At 38.9% G+C, this 24,902-nt stretch overlaps 2 protein-coding genes across 4 annotated transcripts in view; both read left to right on the top strand.

Moving 5' to 3' along the window:
- sema3d (sema domain, immunoglobulin domain (Ig), short basic domain, secreted, (semaphorin) 3D) overlaps window positions 1–13,699 on the top strand; it is a 28,807-nt gene extending 15,108 nt beyond the window's left edge. For both annotated transcript variants that reach the window (XM_087843082.1, XM_087843083.1), the window contains 10 exons: window positions 1,496–1,610; window positions 1,856–1,925; window positions 2,010–2,154; window positions 2,656–2,878; window positions 3,089–3,177; window positions 3,377–3,418; window positions 4,774–4,931; window positions 6,345–6,409; window positions 6,862–7,001; window positions 11,783–13,699. In XM_087843082.1, the coding sequence (XP_087699208.1) occupies window positions 1,496–1,610; window positions 1,856–1,925; window positions 2,010–2,154; window positions 2,656–2,878; window positions 3,089–3,177; window positions 3,377–3,418; window positions 4,774–4,931; window positions 6,345–6,409; window positions 6,862–7,001; window positions 11,783–12,247 (1,512 nt within the window). In that variant the 3' untranslated portion in view covers window positions 12,248–13,699. The remainder of the gene's footprint in view (window positions 1–1,495; window positions 1,611–1,855; window positions 1,926–2,009; window positions 2,155–2,655; window positions 2,879–3,088; window positions 3,178–3,376; window positions 3,419–4,773; window positions 4,932–6,344; window positions 6,410–6,861; window positions 7,002–11,782) is intronic.
- Window positions 13,700–19,988: 6,289 nt separating this feature from the next.
- The window catches only part of sema3ab (sema domain, immunoglobulin domain (Ig), short basic domain, secreted, (semaphorin) 3Ab), a 61,005-nt gene continuing 56,091 nt past the window's right edge, over window positions 19,989–24,902 (top strand). For both annotated transcript variants that reach the window (XM_087843080.1, XM_006789430.3), the window contains exon 1: window positions 19,989–20,109. The gene's annotated coding sequence lies outside the window, so the exon portion shown is untranslated. The remainder of the gene's footprint in view (window positions 20,110–24,902) is intronic.

Genomic DNA, 24,902 nt, shown 5'->3' with positions numbered 1-24,902 from the left:
AGCAGTAAATCGTGGTTATAATTCTTATGTTTGCTGTGTTTTTACTACCTAGTCAGTCACTGAGGTCAATATAGGTAATTTCTTTTCTGAAAGGCCTTTGATGATAATGTGTCACTGCCACTTAGGTTCTGTTTGACAGCACGTCAAAACAACTATAAGTTTAGCTGCACCGCTGACTGTGGGCAGAAGCAGGGCAGATGCATGATCTGAGGCTCTCTGTGCACCACGCAGTGTGTCGCAAGAGGCAGACTAAACACAACAAAAAGCAAGCCATTTATTATGGCTGATGAAAAGTCCATAAATACAAAGTGCATAAGAAAAATAACAAAATAGAGACTATAGAAGTGGAGACAGCTGGGGCAAACTATAGGCAATCAAGAGAGGGAGACAAGATCAAGTTTAAGGGGGCCGAATACTTTTGCAAGCCATTGTAAATCACCTTTTCAAAGATGCTTAAACATAACTGTGAGGATGAAAAATGAAATCAAAACAGGAATCAAGCCCTCAACCTATACTTAAAAAACAAACAAACAATAAGACCAAACAGAAAACAGCCAATAAATGACAAAATCCAGAAATCAAAAGATTCAACTCCATGTAACAGACCAGGCATTATAACACAGTGTCCAATTAGTTCTCCAAGTGGAACTAGGTGACATGGCAGTTTAATTTTAGCATGCACGATCCAGGACTGCATTCTTAGAAAAAAGCTTTCAGCGTGGTTATGACTTGAGAATAAGCCGTAAAGCAGACTGGAAGGAGATTCGTCTGAATTACGGCCCTTTCTTCTCTGAGCCATGTGTCTCTCATGTACTTTGTACTTTGGTTCATATTCATTATCTGCATTGTGAATGACAGCTCCTTACATCAATCCTCTTTGAAGATTATCACCATTGTGAAAGATCCCCATTAAGTGCTTACATTTTGGGGGGTCTCTTAAGCACAAGTGTGTTTTTTGTGTGTTAAACCATAACAGCCCTTTCTACACCACTTGGCTAAGCTTAACAAGGGGGGTCTTTTAAGTTTTCAATGCGTGACAAGGAGATACACTCGAACCCTCTTACCATACCTCAGTCAAAGGTCTCAATTTAAAACAGCAATTCATATGCTAAAGTAAAACCTGCATTATTAATCAGCATTTGAATTCTCCCCTTCATCACGCTGCACTTCCCCTTCGTTCGTTTTCCTTTTATGTTTTTCACCCTTCTCAGTGTTTTCCTTTCGCTTTTCAGTTACTCCTGACTGAAGGTCTTCTTTGTGCAAGTTAAACAAGCAAATGTATTCCAGAGGCATGTGGTTCACTTGTTTATTTTCATAATTAGTGAAGGAAACCCGAGTCAGTCTATGATGCTCTGTGTTGTCTTTCCAACCGCATTGGCTGGATTACAGTGTTTATGCTCAAATGTATATTATTAATTACAGTTCGTGTTTAGCCGCGTTGGACAGCTGCACTCTGCGACGATGGTTTGTTACAGAGTGTGTGGTTGTGTTTCAGAATGATGTGGGTGGGCTGAGGAGTCTGACCAATAAATGGACAACCTTCCTCAAAGCCAGACTTGTGTGTTCCATCCCTGGGCCAGATGGCGTGGACACACACTTTGATCAGCTCCGTAAGTGACTGTAAGATTAAAAACTGAAAATCTGGTCAATAAAGTCAGTTATATGTTCTAAAAATTGTTTTCTAAAAACATTTCATACAAGGACGAAAATGCATCAACAGTACCACATGGCTAACGGTGCTACCGACTGCAGTTCTTCAATACTGCAATTTATTGTTGGATGCTCGCCTAAATCTTTTCTGTTCGGTTATTGATAACAAAAAAAAAACACTTTTTCATTCTTTTTGATTTTGTAGAGGATGTCTTTCTACTCCCAACCAGAGATGACAAGAACCCCATAGTGTATGCAGTCTTCACAACCTCTAGGTATGATTTTTATCAACACAACCTCAGGTCCTTTCCTGTTTCTCCAAGCATTAACCTGACCTGTTCTTTTTACTTTTCCTCCAGTTCCATTTTCCGTGGCTCAGCAGTGTGTGTTTATAGCATGGCAGACATAAGGGCTGTGTTTAATGGACCTTATGCCCACAAGGAGGGGCCTGACCACCGCTGGGTAGAATATGAGGGGAGGATACCATATCCCCGTCCTGGAACGGTATGTTGTATGCCAAAGAGAAGAGCATAAAGAAAAAAAGAAAAGAAATCATCCGTACCTTCTGTACTTATCACTGTTAGCTATTCTGTTTCCATATATTGGATAAGGTGTTTAATTTTCCTCCTAATTGCAAAATTATAAACATGGCTTTAATGTAAAAGTTTGCTGGAGGGACTACTTACATCTGCACATGCAGCCTGATAATGTATGACCTTCACTTACACTTTGATGAGGTTACTTGACAAGTTAATCAGATTCATGTTTCAATTTGTTTAAAAAAAAGATAAATTAAGCGAAGTAATGTGATGGACAATTTGGTGCTGACATCAGGTGTGAAACAGATGTTTCACATATGCTTTGTCTCCTGCAGTTCTTATTTTAGCCTCTAGAAGGAGACACATACCAATAAATTGTTTGAGTGAATCTGCTCCATAGTTGAACTGGTGGAAGGAAATATAGAAAACACGGTCACTAATCAGCTGTGATTTTTTGTAATTTTAGTGCCCAAGCAAAACATATGATCCAAGGATCAAGACCACTAAAGACTTCCCGGATGAAGTTGTCAGATTTATTCGATTCCACCCTCTGATGTATCGCTCTGTCTACCCTCTCACTGGTCGTCCTGTGTTCACACGTGTCAAAGTTGACTACACCTTGACTCACATTGTGGTGGACAGAGTTTTGGCAGATGATGGCCAGTATGAGGTTATGTTCCTGGGAACAGGTGAGTCACACCTCTCCTCCTAGTTTTTGTGAAAGTCAACATTTGACCAGCAGAGGGCAGTATATTACTGGTTGTTTTCGTTGGCATTGGACAGATTTTGTGTAGGGTGAAATGAACATATGCAGTCTATATTTTAACATCGATATGCTTCTCAAACAACATATTCTGGTGGTAATTTCACCCCTCTTTCTTTCTGTCTCACTCTCCTAGATGTTGGCTCCATTCTTAAGGTAGTGAGCATCACTCAAGAAAACTGGTCAACAGAGGAAGTGGTTCTTGAAGAGCTTCAAGTGTTCCAGGTTTAGTTCAAAACACAGTTATTCAAATAAATACACACATACGTTACACACTGATTTGCTGAGTTTTGTTTCCTCATAGTGTAGCTGTCGGTGACTTATAAGACAGTGAAATATTTATATGTAATGAATACATAACTGACCTCCAATAATTAATATCCATTAGCTTTTAAAGTTGATGGAGTTTGTTTTCTTTTTGCAGAATCCCTCTCCTATCCTTAGTTTGGAGATCTCGTCTAAACAGGTTTGTTCTGCACACTTTGTGCAATTGTTCGTGCAAATTTGCTCTTCGCTTCGATTAAGCCACATGCATTAAGTTATATGCACATGGCTTGTGTGGCACACATCATATAGCTTTTATCTTGTTATTCATGTTTTGGTTTTCCTCTCTGTCTGTAGTCTTCCCCATTTTCTTGTAGCTCTCTCACCCTTACGCCTCATTATATAAGGGTCAGGAATGTCAGTAGACACTTCAACCCCAATCACAGCTTCCATTAATCACCAGCAGTGTTTGACCTGTGTCTGTGTGCCTGCCCGCTAGAGTTTTGAGGCGAGTCAGACTAGATCCAGTTGCAACTGCAAAATTCAGCCTATTCATTTTGCAAGCCAAATGTCAGCCTTCACAGAAACCTAAGAATATCTTGGAGTGTTCTTTAGGTTATAACCTGATTTTCAAAGTAGTAATCATTTAAGAAACTTAACCATGTGCTTTTAATAAAATGAAAAATATATCAGACTCATATCTATATGCAGCCATTCTTTCAGCAGTATACGCCATCCTAAATTGGTCCTACACCACAAAGGAAACCATATGAAGACTATGCACTAAAGCATACTAGATCAATAGCAATCTTGCAACCGAACTTTTTAGAGCAACAAAGATTTCTTGAAGACGTTTCACTTCTTATCCAAGAAGCTTCTTCTTTAATTCCAAGCTTAGAGCTGACGAAGCTGGTGAAACATCTTCAAGAAACTACCAGATCTGTTTTATATGAACTTGTTTCAGTGCCAACTCTGTAATTGCATCCCATACGACACTGAAGCAAAAATGCCTTCAAATCAGAAGTATCACCTCACACAGTTCACTCAAGGCCTGTAGGTCTGTAGTCTACTGTTCTGTGTAGGTGTTTATGTTTTGTTGTCCTAGCAGCCTTGTTTCTGTTGATTAATGTTATCTTCGTTCTGTATTGTAATGTGATTTTTATCTGCAACAGATCAAGAACTTAGTGGAAACCGGTTTTTAGTCACTCAGAGCAGTTTAAATGTAGTGTATTTAATGTTGCGTAGAATCTTTTTCTTTATAAAAATAGTACAAAGAAAATGTTATGCTAAGAAGGGGAAAATCTATAAATCTCTGTGTGATTCATTTAAAGCAAGCAACAAAGTATATTCTGATAGATGAAGAATGTTAATGTGGAAAGAGGAAAACTTTTTAATAAATATAATTTTAATATAGAACAAATATTTTTTCCATGTAGAATAGTTTTAGCTTTAGCAGACTTAACTAATTAACTATTTATGTGGACGATGTACAATTGTTAAAGTTGAAGGTGCTTTGTATGTTTGTATGTCTTGAAGCAATGTTGTGTTTTACCATAGCAACAGCTCTACGTGGGTTCAAGTGAGGGTCTAGCCCAGGTTTCACTCAGCAGATGCCACCTATATGGCCAGGCTTGTGCTGAATGCTGCCTGGCACGAGATCCCTACTGTGCCTGGGATGGACACACATGCGCACGATACATCCCTGCCTCGAAGAGGTATGCACATGACACTTGTAGTACTTTTGTATTTTTGAAATGTTCTCATGCATTAATTTAAAGCAGTAAGCCTGAAACAAGTATGTGAACAAACCCCAAAATAAAAGGAAATCATTAGAGTGCAAATGTTGACCGGTGAACACTGACTCGTTGGTTCCATAGTTTGCCAGGGGGTGTGTCTGTTTGTGTGTGTTTCCAAGGCTAGTTCTTAATGCTGGAACTCTCAGACATTCATAGCTCTCCCTAAATGTTTTTTTTTCTGTTTTCATTCTCTTCATCTCACAATATTTTCCAAGCCATTAGGTAATTATTTTTTCTCAGGCAATGATTAAAGATGTTTCAGCGTGTTTTCGGCTGACACTGTCATTCCACACTTGCAGAGTGTGGTCCTTGAGGTGAAAATCAAATGCTGTTCTGTGTTTTTGTTTGTGAGCTTGCTTGCATGAATCCAAGCTCTGAGCAAACTGTGCCCTACAGTTTGGGTTCATAGTGCCATATTATTGCCCAGTGGGGATTTTGTTATGGTTTGTACAATAGTGGAGGCCTCCAGGGCTCTTTGAAAGCAGATCTTCAGAGTGTCAGGGAATGTAGGCTACAGATGTCCCACCACACAGGACTAGCAGGAAGTGGAGGAAGAAATCAATACAAACTGAAGGAGCCCAAGTGAGCAACACAAGTCAGAGGTCAAAGAAACTTGTTTCTTTCTTCTTTTAAAAAAAACCTGGTACACTCTAAATGTTTTTGCAGGAAAACAGATAAAAATGCCAACAAGATGATGCCCCCAACTCTCTGTGTGTGTGTGTGTGTATATATATCCTATTGTAGTGATAGACAAGGTTATCTTATGGAATAAAATGGAGTGGTTCTTCTTCTTTAGCTATACAACTATAAAGCTAATGCCTCCTTACATTTTAAGTGCTTTTGAAAAAATAGTAATTGTCAGACAATTTCTTCATGGGTTTATCACAAGTAATGGCAAATTTGTCATTCATGTGAAGTGTGTCAGAAACATTCATTTTAATAACTATTTGTTTGATTTACAAAATGCAGTATTGAGAAACACAAAGAAAGGTAGGTTTTGGCTAATTATGGCTGTTTGTTTTATAATGTCTAATTCCTGTCGAACCTTTAACTGTGATAATATGGTGATGCTAAAATTGTAATTCATAGAATAGAATTCAGATAAATGTCTAATAAGGACTTGATGAGTGGATAATCTACTAATATAATGTACACAATGTATATTAAATTAGCTGGATGCTAAGGTTGTGAAACTCCCCTCGTGGAGAATACTGGACTGTGAGCGTAAAGCATAAAAGTTCTTTATACTTTAAATTCTGCATCTCAATACTGAAGACTGAAGTGGTCATACCCCTCTTTGTTTTTTGCTTTGTTTCTGTGTTTGCTTGCAAGGCGAGCTAGAAGACAGGACATCAAGAACGGAGACCCTGCCATGCAGTGCTGGGACACAGAAGACAGTATGTACACTTTATGTCTTAAGGGGTTCGGCCACTGTTTGTTTTTGTAAAGCATTTCTTAAAAAAATTAGGAAAGTATAAACATTGTCAAGAAAGACAAAAAATCCTGCAACAGATGGTATGGCTCCCACGGAGCTCTGATGTCAAGATTACAGAGTCAGTTTGGGATCACATGAAGAGACAGAATCAACGGAGAACGGAAGTTTTTCAAAGAAATATGACAATATGTCCAAGATACTTTCATGTTGGCTGACACAGCTGAAATTTGTGTGCTTGTGTATCCATTGTTGGGGTTTTCATGTCATGCAACAAACATGTTTTAATGACAGTGATGTCCTTTGCCTGGTACTGCATAATTGTCACAAAAAATAATCTAATTATGAGACATACATCAGATACTGTATCTTTGTTAGAACCTGAGAAAACATAGACACTACTTTTGGTTTTTACAGGTCCTGGTACTGGGAGTGTGGAGGAGAAAATTCTCTTTGGGGTGCAGAGCAACTCCACATTTCTCGAGTGTATCCCCAAATCTCAGCAGGCCCGGATTCGATGGTACATGCAAAGACCGGAATCTGAACGCAGAGAGGAGGTTAGAATATTACTGCATTTTTCATAGATTCAGCTCTCCTTCTGTAGTCTGAAAGTCTTTTGCTTTTCTTGGGTTCATGTTGAAGGGGTTGCATTTCTTTTCTTCCTACATCAAAAAGTGGTAAAAGGTTAGAGTGCCTAGGAACAGTGTTTGCTACAGCGGCAATAATTTCTCACAGAAATGCTTCAAAACATCAAAACACACCACAGCGGACTTCATGTGCACTGCTTTTGGAGTGTTGAACTTCTCAGCAATTATTTGTACTAAAAATCTCTGCATACCCATATTTTTAATAATGTCTAAGGCCTTGACAGCAACGTTTCCAGCCATTGCAAAAACAATAGGGTGGGAACAGAAAGGCATAAAAGCAGAAAGAGGTAATATATTTGTATTTGAGGTGTGGAAAGGAACTAAATAATGATGACAGTTGTCTCCTGATTGAGACAACAGAGATGTGCTTACTCAGCACCTCAGTGCCTTCCCTTCCCCCTATCCAAACATACAATCTATCCTGCACCCACTGCAAGTGGCCCTTTTAGTGCTTAACCTCTCTACTTCCCACTACACTAATTTCCTCCTACCACTGTCCTCTGTCCTCTCTCTCAGGGGTGAATGTAAGCACAGTGACAGGTGCATAGGCCACTAAAGACCCATGTGCTTCTTTATGGGCTCACACTGCACAAAGCTCTGCTTTTTGTCTGTGGGTGGATGAATGCATGTGTCTGTGTTTCTTTATGTACCCCTACAGTGAAAAACTATAACAGAGAACTCCCCAGGGACAGCCACGGGTTTTGGTGCAATAAACACAATGTGGTGTTTTCTGTGTTTGTGTGTGTAGGCATGAATAATATGTGACCTGTTGCACTGTAGACAAAGTGATGGCGGCTTGAATGCTGGAGTCAAATAAAGAAAAGTGATTTAAAATTTCAGGTGTTTTGAATTTTAAGTAAGCACATTGCTCCTTAGGATTCAAACCGTAAAAGTACTTTTCAGGCAAAAGAGTTAAAATACAAATATAATGGAGATAATTGGGAGTATAGGTTGAAAACAGGACTAAAAGAAAAACATGATAATAAGATAAACATGACAAGGATTAGACAAATACAGGGAAGCTATATAAGCTAAAAATAATAATAATTAGGGATGCACCGATACCGATACTGGTATCGGGTATCGGGGCCGATACTGTAAAATGTGTGTGTACTCATACTCGTAAAAGTTAACCGATACCATGAACCGATACTAACTTATTTCATTAGTCAGAGGGTGGCTGGTCATTTCTGTTGTAGTTTTTTTAGATTGGTCACTAGGGGGACATCCCGCGCTAAACAGGCACAGGGTTAGGCGAGTGAGACTGGCAGCTCCAGATAAAAAAGAGAAACTGGAGGCTGCTGTAGCTAGGCTAAACAAAATGTCAGCAGTGTGGACCGGAACAGCCAACTTTAACTCAGGTTTTGGAAAACCTTTTTTTGTGTGTGTGTGTGTGTGTGTGTGGTAGAAGTATCGGTTTTTGTACTCAGTATCGGCAAGTACTCAGATCCAAGTATTGGTATCGTATCGGTTTGAAAAAATTGGTATCGTTGCATCCCTAATAATAATTACAAAAAAACACGGCCAAAGCTGGACCATGAATATGAGATGATTATGTTACTATACATAGTTACTATATATTATACTATAGTATTTTCAAATACATTTGCAAACTGAACAGTGGAAGAGCAAAGTAGTTTATAAGCAATATTGCCTTAAAACACTTTTTTTTTTCTCGTTTGTGAACTCAGACAACATAAAGTAATTATATAATAATTTCTGGTACTTAAATTATTGGCATTTTTACTTCTTTGTCATGTCGGTTTATATGTAGAATTATAGTAAACACAAGATTGTGCTACCTCAAAGCAGCAAACATTGATCATAGTTTGGAGATCAAGTGAAAAACAAGCTGGAGGTCAGAGGAGCGCACACTGTGTGAAGCTTTTCAGATGTTGGAATTCATAGTCAGTTGTGTGGGCGATATCTTGAATATGTTCAGATAGCATTCTTGCAACTAATACTATTTGATTTCTTTAACTATCTTAATTTTTATTTTTCTCTTTGTTTTAATCAGTGGCAATGGTGTGTTTGCTGATATGTGTGTTATGTATAAAGTTTGGATCTATGTTTTTAGGCCTTTTTTGGATGCAGAATTGAAACGACATCCCTATTACATTAGTTGGGTGTAATAGTTGTATCTTGGCCTTCTAGTTGTGTAAGGTGGTTTATGTGTTCTCACAGCTGCAAAGCATGTGATCATTTAAGTGTCTTGCACATTTCAATCTCTTCTTTTCTGCCCTGTTTTCTTCTGTCATCCTTTTATCTTCCCTGGCCGTTAACTTCCTCCTCAGCCCGACCCTAATCTTTGCTCACGTCCTGCCCCAATACTCCTTGCCTACTTAGCTTCCTCATAACTTTCATGCTGTGTCCACAATTTCCCACAGTTTTCCCTCCTGTGTTTCTGGGTTTTGATAAAGGCAACCTCAGCCAGCTGTTCATAGCACCTGCAGCCCAGTCTAAAACTTACTCTCCTCATAATCTCCTTATTCAGTCCCTCCTCTTATCTCCTAGTAAAACTATTAAAGATGTGAGCTAGAAGAAATTTTTCCCTCTTTCTCACATCATATTTGTGCACATGTGTTTACCTCCTGGAGCCTGGAATGCTAGCCCATTAGGTAATCTCTAATAAGAAAAGTATGGAAAAGGTTAAATGTGATGCACAATGCTCATTAGCACAAAGCACCTATTTCTCAGCTTAGTTGGGAATTTCTTAATTTGATACTTAAAGTATCAAATTAACTTAGAGGTAGACTGCAAATATTCTCGCCTGTGTTTCATTTAACAGTTTAAACATCATCATTAAATAACATTTCATTGCCTTACTCCACATTCATGCAAAGTTGTTAAAACAGAAGAGCATCTAAGTGTGTTTATGAATGCTATACACCACTATACACTATACACTCGATTGCTTTCCCTTGTAGGAGTTGCTGATGTGATTGCATGCCCAGACACACACAGACATATCCACACACAGGCATACAAATAAAGACAGACCATCTGGCTAAGTTTAAAAGCCTGGCATTGCTATTTAGTCACAGATGCCTTGGTTTTGGATGGAAGCGTGCAGGCGACTTAAAAAGCAATCAGATAGGCACATGAATGCTAATTGGATGATTTTAAAAGGAGAGGACAGAGAGCCACGTAAGTGTGATTTTTATGTTTTTAATACGTATACCATATGTTTTGTCAAGTCAGTCAGGTGTGTCAGGAAATGAGAATGTGGTATGAGACTGGCTTGTAGGTCTAATGTGTGCAAAAGACAACATCCAGAAAGACTCTGAAACCTGTGGGTGTGCCTCTGCCTTGACTACACATCATTAGTGTCAGATCTGGAAACCACCACAGAGCTATCCAAACACACACGCACACACACACACACACAGACATAAACACACACAGAGACACCTGTGTATGTAAGAAAAAAACGGTAAAACAAGACCACAGCAAGCACATGGGCAAAAGACATGGTAATATTCTGCATTTCTTATCAGTTACACCTCCGGGGGTCAAAGTGCAGCTGTGGGAGGTATCCCTTTGAAGCAGCCACACTTTCACACATGCTGGACTCACTCCCTCATGCTCTTTCTGTGTCCTCTTAACACAGCTGTGTTTTTTTAGGCTCTGACAGCAGTCACATCATCCGATGAACCGTGGTGGATGCTAGACGGAAACAGGGCCAAAAACATTAGCATGCCACTTACCTTAACGACAAGCACATACATTCCCAGCAGCGCTCAACGCTTACTCTCATTATGCATCTAAAGATCTCTCATCACATAATGACCTGTGCCCACCCACGCCGTGAACTATACTCGCCACACCTAATTCCATATGCTCCCCGTTTTAGGGGTCATTACCTTGTTCAACACAACTTGGTTACAAATCTTCAGAAATGTATGTGTTTGAGGAGGGTGTAGGGCTGTGCGATATGACCAAAATCTCATATCCCGATATTAAGACATCTATCGTCCGATAACGATATAAATCACAAAAACGTAACATTTTCTGTAAATTCTGTGAATCTCGGGCAGTTCGTCTTGCGTGAAGTGTTTCCAGCTGGGCGTCGTACCTGGAGTCGAGTGTTTTAACCGATGCATGAAACTATACATTTTTAGACATAAGTTGTAACGGCCGCCGTTTTCTTTGTGAGTATTTATTACACGGCGTGTTGCGGGGAAAAGATTGTTCTAACGTTTGAGTCTAAGGTTTATTTTTTAGCACCTGACGGCTCTTTTTTGCTTCTCATCCGTAAATACTCTGCATCTTTCACATGATTCTGTTTATTTTGAAAAGTTTCAACAGGATCTTGAGCTTTATTGTGAAAGGTTTATGTGGAACATAAACAAGCGGACACGCGATGGTGTTACCGTCGTTGTTGCTAACTACAAGGCATAAAAACAAGCGCTTGTCTGTCTGTAGTGTGGTTATATTAAATGAAGAGAAAGAGAGAACTTTAAGAAATTAATATAGCCACTACAGTGACCATCAAAATAATGAAAAAATATTGTTTATTTTGCGACACCACGAAACAAACGATAGCGTAAAATGGAACGATAGACGTTTTTATATCGTCATCCGATATATATCGTTATATCGAACAGCCCTAGGAGGGTGATGTGTTAGCTGGGGTTTGTTGTGGTGGGTTGGCATTATGTAGCTCTTATATGTTTCTTGTTGTCTCTCAGGTCAGATTTGATGATCGAGTAATTCACACGGAAAGAGGTCTCCTAATTCGCTCCCTTCATGCTTCTGATGCCGGCGTGTATATCTGTGTAGCTCAAGAGCACACACACTTCACCCATACTCTCCTCCGTGTCACTCTACAAGTTGTTACAAATGGACAGCTAGACAGAAAAGCCAAGCCGAGTGACGACTCTGCCGGGGGGCTACACCATGGAACAGAGGCACGTCAGCGATATAAAGACTACCTGAGAGCGATGAGCTCTCCCTTCAGCTCTCTAGAGGAGTACTGCGATGCACTGTGGCTGGATAAGAGGCCGTCAAGGGTTCGAGGGCGAGGCTTAGGAAATGGCAAATGGAAACACATCCAGGAAATGAAGAAGAGCCGGAACAGGAGACACCACAGAGAGAATGCGGAAAAGAAAGAACAACAGAAGCAAGGGAGGGTAGTGAGGACAGCAGAACAATAGGCGACAGGATACAGAAACATTAAGGATGTTTATATTAACTGGTTTAAGGATCAAGCTAATGTGACTCAGAACTGTGAAACTGCAGTGTCAGATGAGCAAGTAAACTTTAACTCTTAAAGTGACGTGAAAGGCAATCAGTGAAATATGCAGTACAAAAATGCAATATACTTAGCAAACAACTTGAAGTAGTAGAGGTATGTTACAGGAAAACGCACAGTTAACTTTGTAAATAAATTATCCATTGACATCACTCAAGCCTCTGTAGTTTGACAGACTGCTGTTGCTCGTTTTACTCCAAAGTTTCATAGGGCTAATATTCCATTTGGTCACTTAATGACATTAAAAGTTAGGATTTGTAATATTGGAATTAAGATGACGGCATTACTTTCATTATGTATGACTGTAAATATTGATATGACATGTACAGGAGACATAGCATGCTAAGTTTAGTCTTATTACTGACTTATAACAGTAATCATTTATGATGTTATTCTAAAAAAAAGACATATTTTTGTACAATCCATTTACTCTTATGTACTGTAGGTGCAATAGAGGGTTTTTTTTTATTATAACTGTTTGCGAACGTTATTTAAATAAATGTGTCTTGGAGCCTCTGTTCCTTAAATTTATTGCTTACTTATATTCTGTGCACAGATAAAATCAGTATGCAAAAACTTTACTGCTGCAGTTACAGGCAGGCTCAAGTATATAACAGGCATACTCAGAATTAGTTAGGGTTAGCTCAGCCGAGCCTCTCCTGATATAGCAACACGAGTCCCTGTACACCGTATGCAGATGTCAGAATGATTCAGGACCAGCTGGTTTGTTGTTTAGTGTGTGTCCCTGTGTGTGTGAGTGTGTAAAGGTAAATGTGTAAAAGACAAGAAGAGGAAGAAGAGAAAGTGGCAACTTCAGTAGAAACCATTCGAAATATAAAAGGCTGTGATCAAACCCAGTTACAGATTTCCCAAAATAAAAATAAAAAGTTGAGATGGCATCAGTGTCAGAGGCATGAGCATGAAAACCAAGCATTATGCAACCCAGTGTGCCTGGCCTGAATTTTATGTACAGACTTACAAAGAAATGGAAGTAATATGATACACGGTGCTTGTATTTCAGGCTGAACATAAAATGACAAGGCTCTTCTGTGAAAGGCATCATCACAGTCATGGGAGTCCTGTTTTAATTGATTTAGTGGTAACATCTTAAATTTCCTTTTGAGTGAGCTGCTGAAATACTGGAAGAAGAGTCACATAGAAAATTAGTCTCAAACTCAAATATATATATATATATATAAAAAATACGACTTTAAGAAATATTATTATCATTGCCTCATAGACCATAACTGCACCATAAATAGCTATAACTGCCTTTATGATGGGCACTGTGTTTTTCTTACAGAGACACATTTTATTGTGCTTACTTTCTCCCTGTCTAAATGTATAAATAGGTCTCCCATTGTGTGCTTTTCCACAGTGATTTTCAGAGCTTCTTGTAACAAAGACAATAAATATTTAAAATGCTTCCTCTCTGTCTATTGTTTATTTATCAGTCAGCTGTAAAGAATAAACTGCATCTCTCCCAAAAGGAAACAGCAAGAGGACTTTATAAAAACTAGAAAATCTTTTCTTCTAAATATTATTACATTAAAAAAATTATATATATATATATATATATATTGTTTATCAACTTATTTCACATAAACAAATGTACATGCATATCATAAGACAATGTATTTTCTTAAATCAAAATTAGTTCAGCTTACCAAACATTTATTTATACTTCACATTGTCCTGTACTGTGGCATGATCATTTCCCCTCTTTAGACAATCACAGCCAACTGCCACAGTACCACCACACTCTCCAAAAAAACTATTTGAAAGACCACTAAGGGTGATAACTGCCAAAAATATCAGCTCACTGCTCGGTGTTGCTATTGCTAATGGTTTCATTACAACAGCATCTACTTATTATCTTATTATTTATTACAACTTAGTGTTCCTTATTTATATATAAGGCTGAATGATAATGTGCTATCCTGCACAGAAGATCTGTTGTCAGATGCCATAAGAGATCGTAATTGTAGACATAAGCATACTATGTGTGCTCAGAGTTAACTTGACCCTCACATTTGGCTGGAAAACAACCCATGAGTGAAGTGATTTGCTGTTCTAGACAGGCAGACAGAAACAGTGGGGGTTAAATGAGGAAACAGAACCATGGAAAGGAACCAGAATCTCTAGAAGGAAGTGGTTAATTTGATGTGATTGGTGTAATGAGCAAGCAAGTGTGCTTAGGATCCCCTGGAGCGAAGCCTTACAGTGTATTCACACACAGACAAAGGCACACGTACACAGCATACTTATTTTTCTCCATCAGTGTCATGGCTGTGTGCAGGCAGGCAGAGAGGAAGGACCCAAAATGCACGGAGGCGCAAGTAAACTCAGAATAAACTGTTTTATTGCAGGCTGCTGATCAAACAGAAGACTAACTAAACTGGAAAATATAAACTAACAGGCAGGCAAAAACAGGTAACAGAACACACAGCGGAAACTGAGGGTGAGTAGACATTGACAACGCGACAGAGGACAAAGGAAACACAGGGCTTATATACACACGGCAGTAATCAAGGGATGAGAGACAGGAGGGGAACACACCTGGGAGAAATCACAGCTGACGAGACAGGGGAAACGTAATCTGAACACACTCACATAAGACAGGGACCTTCAGAATAAAACAGGAAACTAACAGACACAGAAGACCAGACAGACAGAGGGACATACGGGCAGAGAAGACTAAGCATAGGCAAAACCTAAACTAAACATGAGGGCAAGAGAACAAAACCTAACCCAGAAATCATCATCATAGGATAGCTAAAGAATCAGAACATAATTATAATGAGCATAATCTGGAAACACACCAAAATACAAGAATCGAAAAAACAGGGTCAAAATGACCCAGAACCGTGACAATCAGTTACATTTGTAAAAATTGGTTTCTCTATGATCAGCGATCCACATGGGCAACTACAGCAAGAATTGGTTCTATAGATGGGATCTACAGGTTAGACATGATCTACAAAGCTATGTAGGTGTTTTAGTGTCTTTACCTTACAACATAAAGCACCTACAGGTGGCAGTTGTTGTGATTTGGCACTATATGAACTAATATTGACTTGTGCAACAAGAATTAATCATTACTAGTGTTAAAGGATAAAACTGTCAACAGCAGTGCTTTTCCCATTTTTATAGCCTGGGTCAACTGAACAACACATTCCAGTGTTTCAATTGATTTAAAGTGAAAATACACATCAAAAACAGTTATCAATAGTGTAAGTGAAACTGCCTGGCATTAGTTGGGACCAAGAAAAAAACAAAAAACAAAAATCACATATACCTGTTGACCTGAATCTGTAAGCTTCCATTATCCTGACAACACAGAGAAAGTATTAACATCACTTTATGCACATGTGCCCAGGTGCAAAGCTCCTTTGCAAAGGTGTTTTCTAATGAACCCTGTTCCACAACCTCCACAGTGCCATGTCTGAATCAAGATATCAAAAACTTTGACAGGAAGACTAGAGGGAGAACAGAGCGGAATTGAGATGTCAGACCAAGGAGGTGTTTCTGGTTCTATATTACAGGGCATTTACAGCTGTGCAGATGTGTGTTTGTCAGGCGTTGACAGTGAACTTCTGAGCATGGGTGGAGACCGCCAAGTGGTCTATGATAGCTGTCGGGTTGGGCGGTATTGATGGTGGCCTGCGGGTATTGGAAGGAGAGAGGTATGTGAGTAAGAGGTAGAAACAGTTGTTTCCTCTGAGTAATGACTACCTGTGCTCCCTTGGCCTCATTTACAGACATAAGTGATCTCTCTTCTCTCCGGGATCTGTGGCAGGACATGCAATATTCTAAACACCCCCTACGATAGATGTTTTCATCTGCTGTACAAAGAGCTCCTTTGAACCTCCTTGCAGAAGAGATGTCTGCCTCTGCCCTGTTGGTCTCCCTTGCTGTGGACAGTTTTTGTAAACAGGGCTCAGTCAGGATGTATGTTTACCTGCACTGGGTGTAGTGTGTTTACTGCTGTTAAATATCATATACCAAACATACTGTCCTTAAGAGAGATTTTAATCAGGTCACAGTTTTTCTCAGAGTCTAAAAGTCCCTGGGACTGTAAAGTACTGGCAAGTTCTTATTTGGTTGTTCGGACAAGTTTCTTGAGTAAAATCACAGAAGAATTGTATGAAAATAAATTATACAGTACATGGCTCACATAATGATTACCAATGGTGAATATTTTTTATTTGATCTGTCTCTTATAGCTTAATCTAGTTTATCTGGCAATTGGTTTTCACTACCAGAACATGAGAAATACACAAATCTTAAAACTATTCCGAATTTTCCACAATTTCTTTAACTTGAATTTCACATATATCACAAAGAAAGCTTAATATGCACATCCTTAGTTTACAGTGAAAGGAGCTGGAGCCCTAAAATAATAATTGAACACAATGGCACAATGGGTGAACAAATGCCAATGTTACCTCATAATATTTTCTATTTAACACAGTGAGAAAATGTTGTTAGATAAATGTTTTTGGCAAGCCACAAACTCTGTGTTGCAATCCTTGCCCTGCTAAAGATTTTTGTTTCCTAAGCTCAACCACAGATGAGGCGATGATCACAAATTCAAGTCTTCAGTGAGAGAAAGAGGTTTTTGTCATGTCCACCACATCATGCTGTCACCAGCATGTTTTGGCTTTTTGCCCCCTCTCATCTTTCTTCTCCTTTTTTGGTTCATCTGTTTGGTGTAGGTTCATCTGTTAAATGTGAGACTGTCATGTGTACCTTGGTTTGTAGAGGAAGAGAGGAGTCCCAATGAGAGTAAAGAGAAACTGAAATATTACATGAAGGGGAAAAGACACTGGACTAATGTGCATGAATGGAAGCAATCGTCTCCAGGGTCTGCTCTGTACTGTGGAACCCCGAATCAGCAAGAGAGTTGATGAGCTTTAGTAAACATGGAAAACCTCCAGAACATCTGATGGAGGGTTTTCAACAGTTTTCCAAGCTGGGGTGTCACGAAAGCACTCAGATTTCAAGCTTGATTTTTGAGATCAATATACAAATGGTCCCTCTTGCTTTCTTTATATTTTCCTTTCAAACAGCCTTCAGGCTCAACTTCCAGACTGGTTGTCAGTGTAATGAACTCAGCTATGTCAAAACATAGACAGTGTGTGTTTAAAGTGTCAGATTCTTGTCAGTTACTCTGGGTAGGCATTGGCACAGTTTAATACTTTGTTGTCTTTAATCTATTGCTGACAAGTCTCGCACTGATGTATAAAGGTATTAGTATTCAATATGACTGGGTGGTTATTTCATTCATCAAGGTTAAAAAAAACAATTGTTTGTGGTTGAAGTTGGAATTTAGATAACTGGGAATGTGAAGAAAAATAATTCTTGAAACTTTTGTTTGTTCTTCATTGTGCTAGAACAAATTTGTCTAAGATGCTTTGTTGTAGTATTTTGTATGACTATTTTTATTTTTTTAGCATACTCTGAAATCTCTTAGATAAGCTCTCTTGTCAATTCCTTAAGTAGTCTTCAGGAGTAGCTCTCTGGAATTCTTCAAGGACTTTTAATTGTCCTGGCTTTTCTTGTATTCGCTGTCAAGATAATTCCACACTGAGGTTAAGCCTCTGGGGAGGCCAGTCAATGATTGATAGTCTTCCACTGTGTGTGTTTCTTTCCAGATATGCTTTTACTACATTGGGGATGTGTTTGGGATTTCTGTCATGCTGAACAATGAATTCTTGCAGATGGTGTTGCAAAATGGTTTAAAATCTGTTTGTGTTTTTCTGCAATCATAAAGTCATCGATATAGAAAAGCTCTCCAACACCACTGGCTGACATGCATGTCGAAAAACAATGACCGAGCCTCCACTGTGTTTTGCAGATGCCTACAGACACCGGCGGACCTGTCAAAAATTTCAAACTTGGAATTTTCTGTGCATAAGACCACTGACTTTCAGTCCAGTTCTTGTGTAATTTGACATACCATAGCTTTTATCCCGAATTCCCTTCCTTAAGAATGGCTTTTGACAGCCATCCTTCCACTGAGGCCATTTTATATGGGGCCTGACAAAGAGTAGATGAATCAACTGATGAGCCAGATGCATCTCTCGGGTCCTATGTAAGTTCTTTGCTGGATTTTTTCCCATTTCTTAAGGATATGACTTTCAGAAGATTCACCTTAGGTTGAAAGTTTTGTTTAGGCCTGTCTTTTCTTCTTTTGTCCTCTGCTTCCAATTTCTTCAGAAGGACTCACTAAACAGCATACTGAAATATGGCATGTTTTTGGCAAATAGCTCTTTGGGAATCACATTGTTGGTGCAAAAATACATATTTTATGCCCGTCAGAGTCTCTTATCTTTGGTATTTTTCAGAGGTTCTATTAAAGAAATGAGAACAAATTATGTTTTTGTGATGCACTCCTAGTAAAAGTGCCAATAGGTACAACTTTACCAAGTTGTTTAGTTGTTGTGTAGACAGCAATAAATGTAACACTGAACATTTTATAGTTTTAGAATATTAACAAAAAAAAATCTGTAATAATTTCCCTTGTTGACTATATTTGCATAGCTGATATTCCAAGTTGTAATAAAGATTTAGTCCATGGGTTCTGTAATTTTGATTGAATGGCTACTGTCAATAAATTTTTAGACCATTACTATGTCTGAATCTACTTTACTCATGTTTCATATTTGAAATTCTAGATGCTGTGTTGGTAGAGAGCCGGAGAAAACATTTGTTATACAGTTCATCATATGTGATTAATGGCATGGCAATCTAAATCGAATGTCTATATCAGCATGAAGCTTATTGTATTAGGAATTGCACTGTGTCAGTATAGCTGTTTGTGTATGTAACACCAGAACAGAAAATCTTCCTAACTAGTTGCGCTTATATATGACTATGTGAGTTTGCACCCTCATGTGTGCACACTTGCTTGTGTGTGTGTCTCATATTGCTGCTGGCATCCACAGATCCCAGGGGCCACAGTGTACATATCCATGAAATCGATATGGCTCTCAGTGCAGTTTGATGCCACACCTCATTGACCTTTAGCCTTTTAATCTGGTTTTCCAATTGGTCACATATCTTTACTTTATCCTTGTTTTGCTGTCAAGCCACATGACCTGCCCTGAATTCATTTGGAAAATATTTTCCTGATGTAATAGATATTGACTGTAAGAAAAGGATGCGCAGATGTCTACTCTCATTTCTTTTCAGCCAGGTTATATTTAATTTAATCTACAGAAGTATGTTTGATATGTGTCTATTACATTACTGTTAGACAGGGTTAGGAGTCATGGACAAAATGCCAGCCAGCATAGAGTGGTTAAGCGGTTAAGCCATGAGTGTCAGTTTGTCCCCCACACACATACAGACACAGAAGTAAAGGTAATTTTGATGTTTTTGTCTGACAGTTGTAAAACGCTTGAAAAATAACGCTGGGACCCCCTAAAAAGAAGGAAAGAAAAGAGTACATAAGAAAACCGTGAGAGTTTTTAAACATTTTGATTTTAGAGACTGGGTAGGATACCTGATAAGTGGTCACAGCTATCAGGTGTTAATGTGAGGAAAGGGAGAGGAGGCAGCAGAGCAAGGGAGAGGTGAAAGAGAAAAGTGGATACTTTGAGGGAATTACTGTAGCATACCTCTTCTGCCTGGTGGCATGTAATGGCATCTCCTCCTTTATCAGTCAAAGCACATGACATTATGCCACCAAGGATTTGACAGCTGACACCAAACACCTTGCAATGCTCCTCTTTGACTCTGCCTTCGATCTACTCTATGGTAAGACATTTGTTGGACTTGTTAAGCAGAATAACCAGTGACAACAGGTTAAAAAAATCACGTTGAAGCTTGTCTTGCTTACTCAGTGACAGAGCTAAGCGTGTGCAAAACTGCTTTTTAATTGTTTTGTTATTTGTTTTTTAAAAATTAAATTTTATTTTTGGATTTTCTCTGTGATTGATTTTGAGTCATACACAGTTGATATGTGCTTAAGTTGGTGCAGCTTTTATGTGAAAAGTCACCAAACCTGATAACAGACCTGTGCACACCTTAAACATGGTTTGAATTGTTTCAGTATATCAGTGCTTTACAGCTATTTGGACTTAATTTCATATATTACATGTGCTTAATTGTTATTTTTATTGTTTATTCTTTTTTGTTACACTTACTCTGATTTATTTAAAATTTATTGTTATTAATTTAAGAAAAAATAAACATCCATCGATATCGTTATAGTTCTAAATGCATTATACTCACTGATCTTGATGTTTGCTGTACTGCTCTAGCTATATGTTATGTTTAATTATTACAATTTCCACCTGCACTGACCTACAAATTACATTGAGCTAAAGAAAAAAAATTGCAGAGCCCAAATTTTAGTGGTAGGAAGAGTAAGGACCTTTGCAGTGGAAAAGTATCATTGCCCTTTTTAACACATTAGCAAACAAGGTATGCGTGTATGTGCATGCATGGAATGATCTAAGTATTTTCCAGAGGTGTGAATGGTGTTGAGCTGCCAGTGATGGGAGATCAAAAGCTTAAATAAAATGTTTGTCACCATAACAGCTGTAGTGCCGTGGATTTCCACTTGGTACTGCTAAGCACAATCAAGAGTACTCACGCCTCGATTTTCATGTCTCTATTGAAGGAATTTGGAGAGTCTGTTTACTTAAAGTCAAAACATTTATGCAAGAACTTCTGCATGCTTACCTTGGTTTCCACTGGCACATTGGCCTTTTCGCAGAATCAGTTGTTCTTTTGCAATAGCACGCACAATGTTCCTTTCTGTCTCACAGTGGATAAGTTCCAAGCAGAACTGTTTTATTGAGACCAAGGGGAATTTGATTTAAGCTGCCAGGTGCCGAGCCAAATTCACAATAAGATTACATAAGACCAAAGCTGGGCAAAGTTCACTTCCAGAAAAAGCAATAAAATGAGAGACCACATGCTTAATAATAACAAAAATCAGACAATCTCAGTAGGTATATTGCAGTAACCTTACTGCACGCAGAGTGCAATATTAAATGGACATATATTTGATGTGACACTTTTTTCTTTACAATTGCCAACAGCGCTTGGTGCTGGTACGGCACTGTAGTAGAGTGTAAGAAGTGAATATTGGCATTCTCAGTATTAATCAGCTTTACTTGTACAGATAAATGGTGGGCCATGCTGATACTGAGGGAAATTCCTTTTCTCGGTGAACTGCCATTCATTCAGATGGCTCAGAAAATAACAGCAATCAAAGGAGAAATGGTCCAGTTTGCAGGCCTTTTGTGTAGATATGTAAATGAAAAATGACATCCATTGCTCTTCAACCCATGCATTACTTCATCATTCAAAACACTGCTGTCATGGCCTGGTGATCACAGCAGGTCGCCACACAGCTTCCTGGTTTTTTAAACAGATTTGTAAGACGGATGATTCAGTGCTTTCATAAAGGAGAAGCTGCCAGTGTGTATTTGACTGTGATAAGCCTCAGTCTCCCTGCATTTGTCTTAATGAGCTCATTCTACATTCATTGCAAGCTAATTACTTTCCTTAATCATCACCAGGCACATGGTAGTCTATTATGGTTATTATTTATATTAGATTGTAAAATGAATTGTGTTTTTTATATATATATTTATGTGCTTTCTTTCATTTCGGCTTCCTTCCTGCCGTCTTCCTTCCTGTGGTTTTGGTAACCCTACCCATATGGCTCAGTCTTTGATGTCTTTCTGAAATCCATGTGCATGTCGGTTGTCATGTTGCTTCATGGCAGGCACATTCCTGCATTCCAACATGAGGGCCAACCAACACAAAACACACAAATGGCTGATGGATTAATATTTCTGCATGTGCTAAAGAAATTTGCAAATATCTATATATATTGAAAGGCATAAAGTTGCCTTATTTATTTAGTTAAAGGATTTACATCCAAAATCGTCCTTAGGATCAGCAAATGCCCACCTTAACCCTTATCTGAACACCAAATGCTTACAATCACATCCAGTGTCTGCATAATAAGGAGGTACCAAGGCACCAGTTTTGGCAAGCATGAAGGGCACTGCTATCATCAGAACAGACAATGTTCGGTAGCCTTCTGCAAGTGATAGATGACTGCACTCACTGCCTTTTTATGGTTCTTTTGGCCATGCTTAAAGTTGAAATATGTGAAGGAATAAGCAGAGAATATATTTCACGCAAGAAATGGAGGTCACATTCAACCTGCTATGAATTTTATGGTGGTTCAGATTCCTGCTCCCTACAGTATATAAGTATGTAGGCATGTGTGCGTGGCTGAGTGTTATTAAGAGAAAGAGAAGAAATAAACGTCTCAATAAATTTGATGAATGGCAAAGCATTCTCGGCGAAAAGTGTCGTTTTATACGATTCATTCAGTCTCTCCAGTTTTTAACTGCTGCTCACTGGTTACTGGCTTTGCTGTCACTTGTGCCTGACACCTATCTAGGCAACGATAGAAAGTTTCAAAGACTATGGACTCAAAGTTCATTCACCCGGGCTGCTTGCCTCATTTACATCACCAATGTTGAGATTGCAAATAAAATATTTTTTTCTATAATACATTTTTTCTGCATCCAACCCAACAACTATACATGCTTTGTCACCTTTAGTTACAGATAATAGAGTAAATTCCCACACGGCCATGATTTTAACAGCCCACATAATAACCCGTGGTATGTAATGTCAGAGGGATACATTTGTTTAGCTTGATAATATTTTACATGGACAAATTTGCAGAATAAACTTTATAGTGCTTTCGTTTTTGCAAAATGTGCGCTAATGGTCAATTTCTCTTGTGCGTAAATGTGTGAGTGTGTGTACATGAATGGGTGCAAGGGAGAGATAAAGGGAGGGAGATTAATTACAATGAGGTATTACTCCGCTGTGAGTGTTGTAAGGGCAGCACTATTATGCAGATGAGAGGGTTAAATGTAGTTGGCTACCACACAGCGTGTCATTAAATCTGTAATAGCAGCGGGACCATAATGTTAGACTGCTATGGTAATGCGTTCTGTCTTTCCCTGTGTCATACACTAAATAACCCCGAGTCCCAATTAAACACCTGGCAAAGCATTTCGGTTGCTTCATTTATTTATTTATTTATGTTATTTAGCTCTTATTCTGCTTATTGTATTTAGCTCATTCTTTATTTTTTCTCCTTTTCTCTCAAATCCTTTTCTTCTATCTGTCTCAGTGGTCATTCTCTGGTCTGTAAAATGAAAACAGAGGCAGGCACTAATTACCTCTGGCTCATCCTTTTGTATGCCTAGGCAGCTAGTGTAGATGGTATAAATATAACCTTCCATACCTGTTTGAAATGATGAGCTCAGAGTGGACCACAGTGAAGTCCATTACCCCAATTACCCAATTATCTCAAATGACAGGTGATTATCAGACATCACTACCAATACTGCTGTAGCACCATCGCCAGGAGTAGCTGTTTTGCCGGGATGAATATAGCTATTCATGTCTCCATTTTCTTAATGTCAACACAGACACACAGAACTGTACACATATGCATTTATTCCTTGGCGTGCTGCCGTGTACCTATTTTGACAGGTCACTCAGTGCAGCGTTTCCTTTTTTGAACCATTCAGAGATCCTGGAGGAGGTTCTCATATTCAGTGGTAAAGGAAACAGAGCTGTTAGTGCAGGGTCACAACCTCTCACCTGACATCTGAGAAGACTGTGAGTGCATATGTGTCAGTGTGACATGCGAGTAGTACAGATCACACCGTATGGCACCCAGAGATATGTTGTTTTTGTCGTTCCTCTGTGTGTGTCTGTGTGCCCATCCATCTATCCTCAAAGCCAGACACTTGTAAAAAATGAAAAAAAAAAAAACAAGCAAAAAGAGCCCTGTTGGTCTGTTAAAGAAGCACATGTTGGAATTACAGCAGTGATCAAGTAGTAATGCAGCTTTCATCTGTCTTTTAAAAAGTGCTAATAATACTGGATCACTACAATTCTAAAATGAAGAACTTATTCCTTAACATCTGGCCACTATATTCCTTCATGTATCTCCACCTACCTGCTACCCGCCATGCCATCAAACCTAACGTTATTTGGGCATCTTAAACACCACTTCCTGTTCCTCAAGCAATAAAATGCTAAAAATTACAATTTAATTTCCAAAAAACAAAAGTTAAGCATGTCTGACATGTAAGGTGCCCAAAAACCTTCAAAATGTGTGTGTTTGCATGTGTTTGTGTGCATATGCATGCATTCTTGTCTCTGAGAGGTTGGAAGGGTCACTGGTTAAGTCATGTGTATATACTATCTGTGCCAGGTAAAAGAGCTGTCCTGCAATGGACTAAGGCTCCCGTGTCTACTTGTCATCTCCCATGCGGCACAGTGTCACTTGCCCCCTTGACTCTTTCCTCTCCTTCCAACTCACCCTTATCTCCCCCTTTACAAGAGGTAATGCAGCCAGGGCTATTCTTAGCTTCAGTTTCAAGCCTGTCTCTGGGGAGCAGTTAAGCGGGGCTCTGTCACATTACACACAGACGTTCATGCACTGACGCACAAAGGAGTCTTAAGACACTTCTTTAATAAGATAATAATAT

This window comes from Neolamprologus brichardi, chromosome 7, assembly GCF_056152115.1.
Source record: "Neolamprologus brichardi isolate AB-2024 chromosome 7, ASM5615211v1, whole genome shotgun sequence".
NCBI classification, from domain to species: domain Eukaryota; kingdom Metazoa; phylum Chordata; class Actinopteri; order Cichliformes; family Cichlidae; genus Neolamprologus; species Neolamprologus brichardi.
Note: the sequence above shows the minus strand (reverse complement) of the source record. Positions and strands in the feature narration are given on the sequence as shown.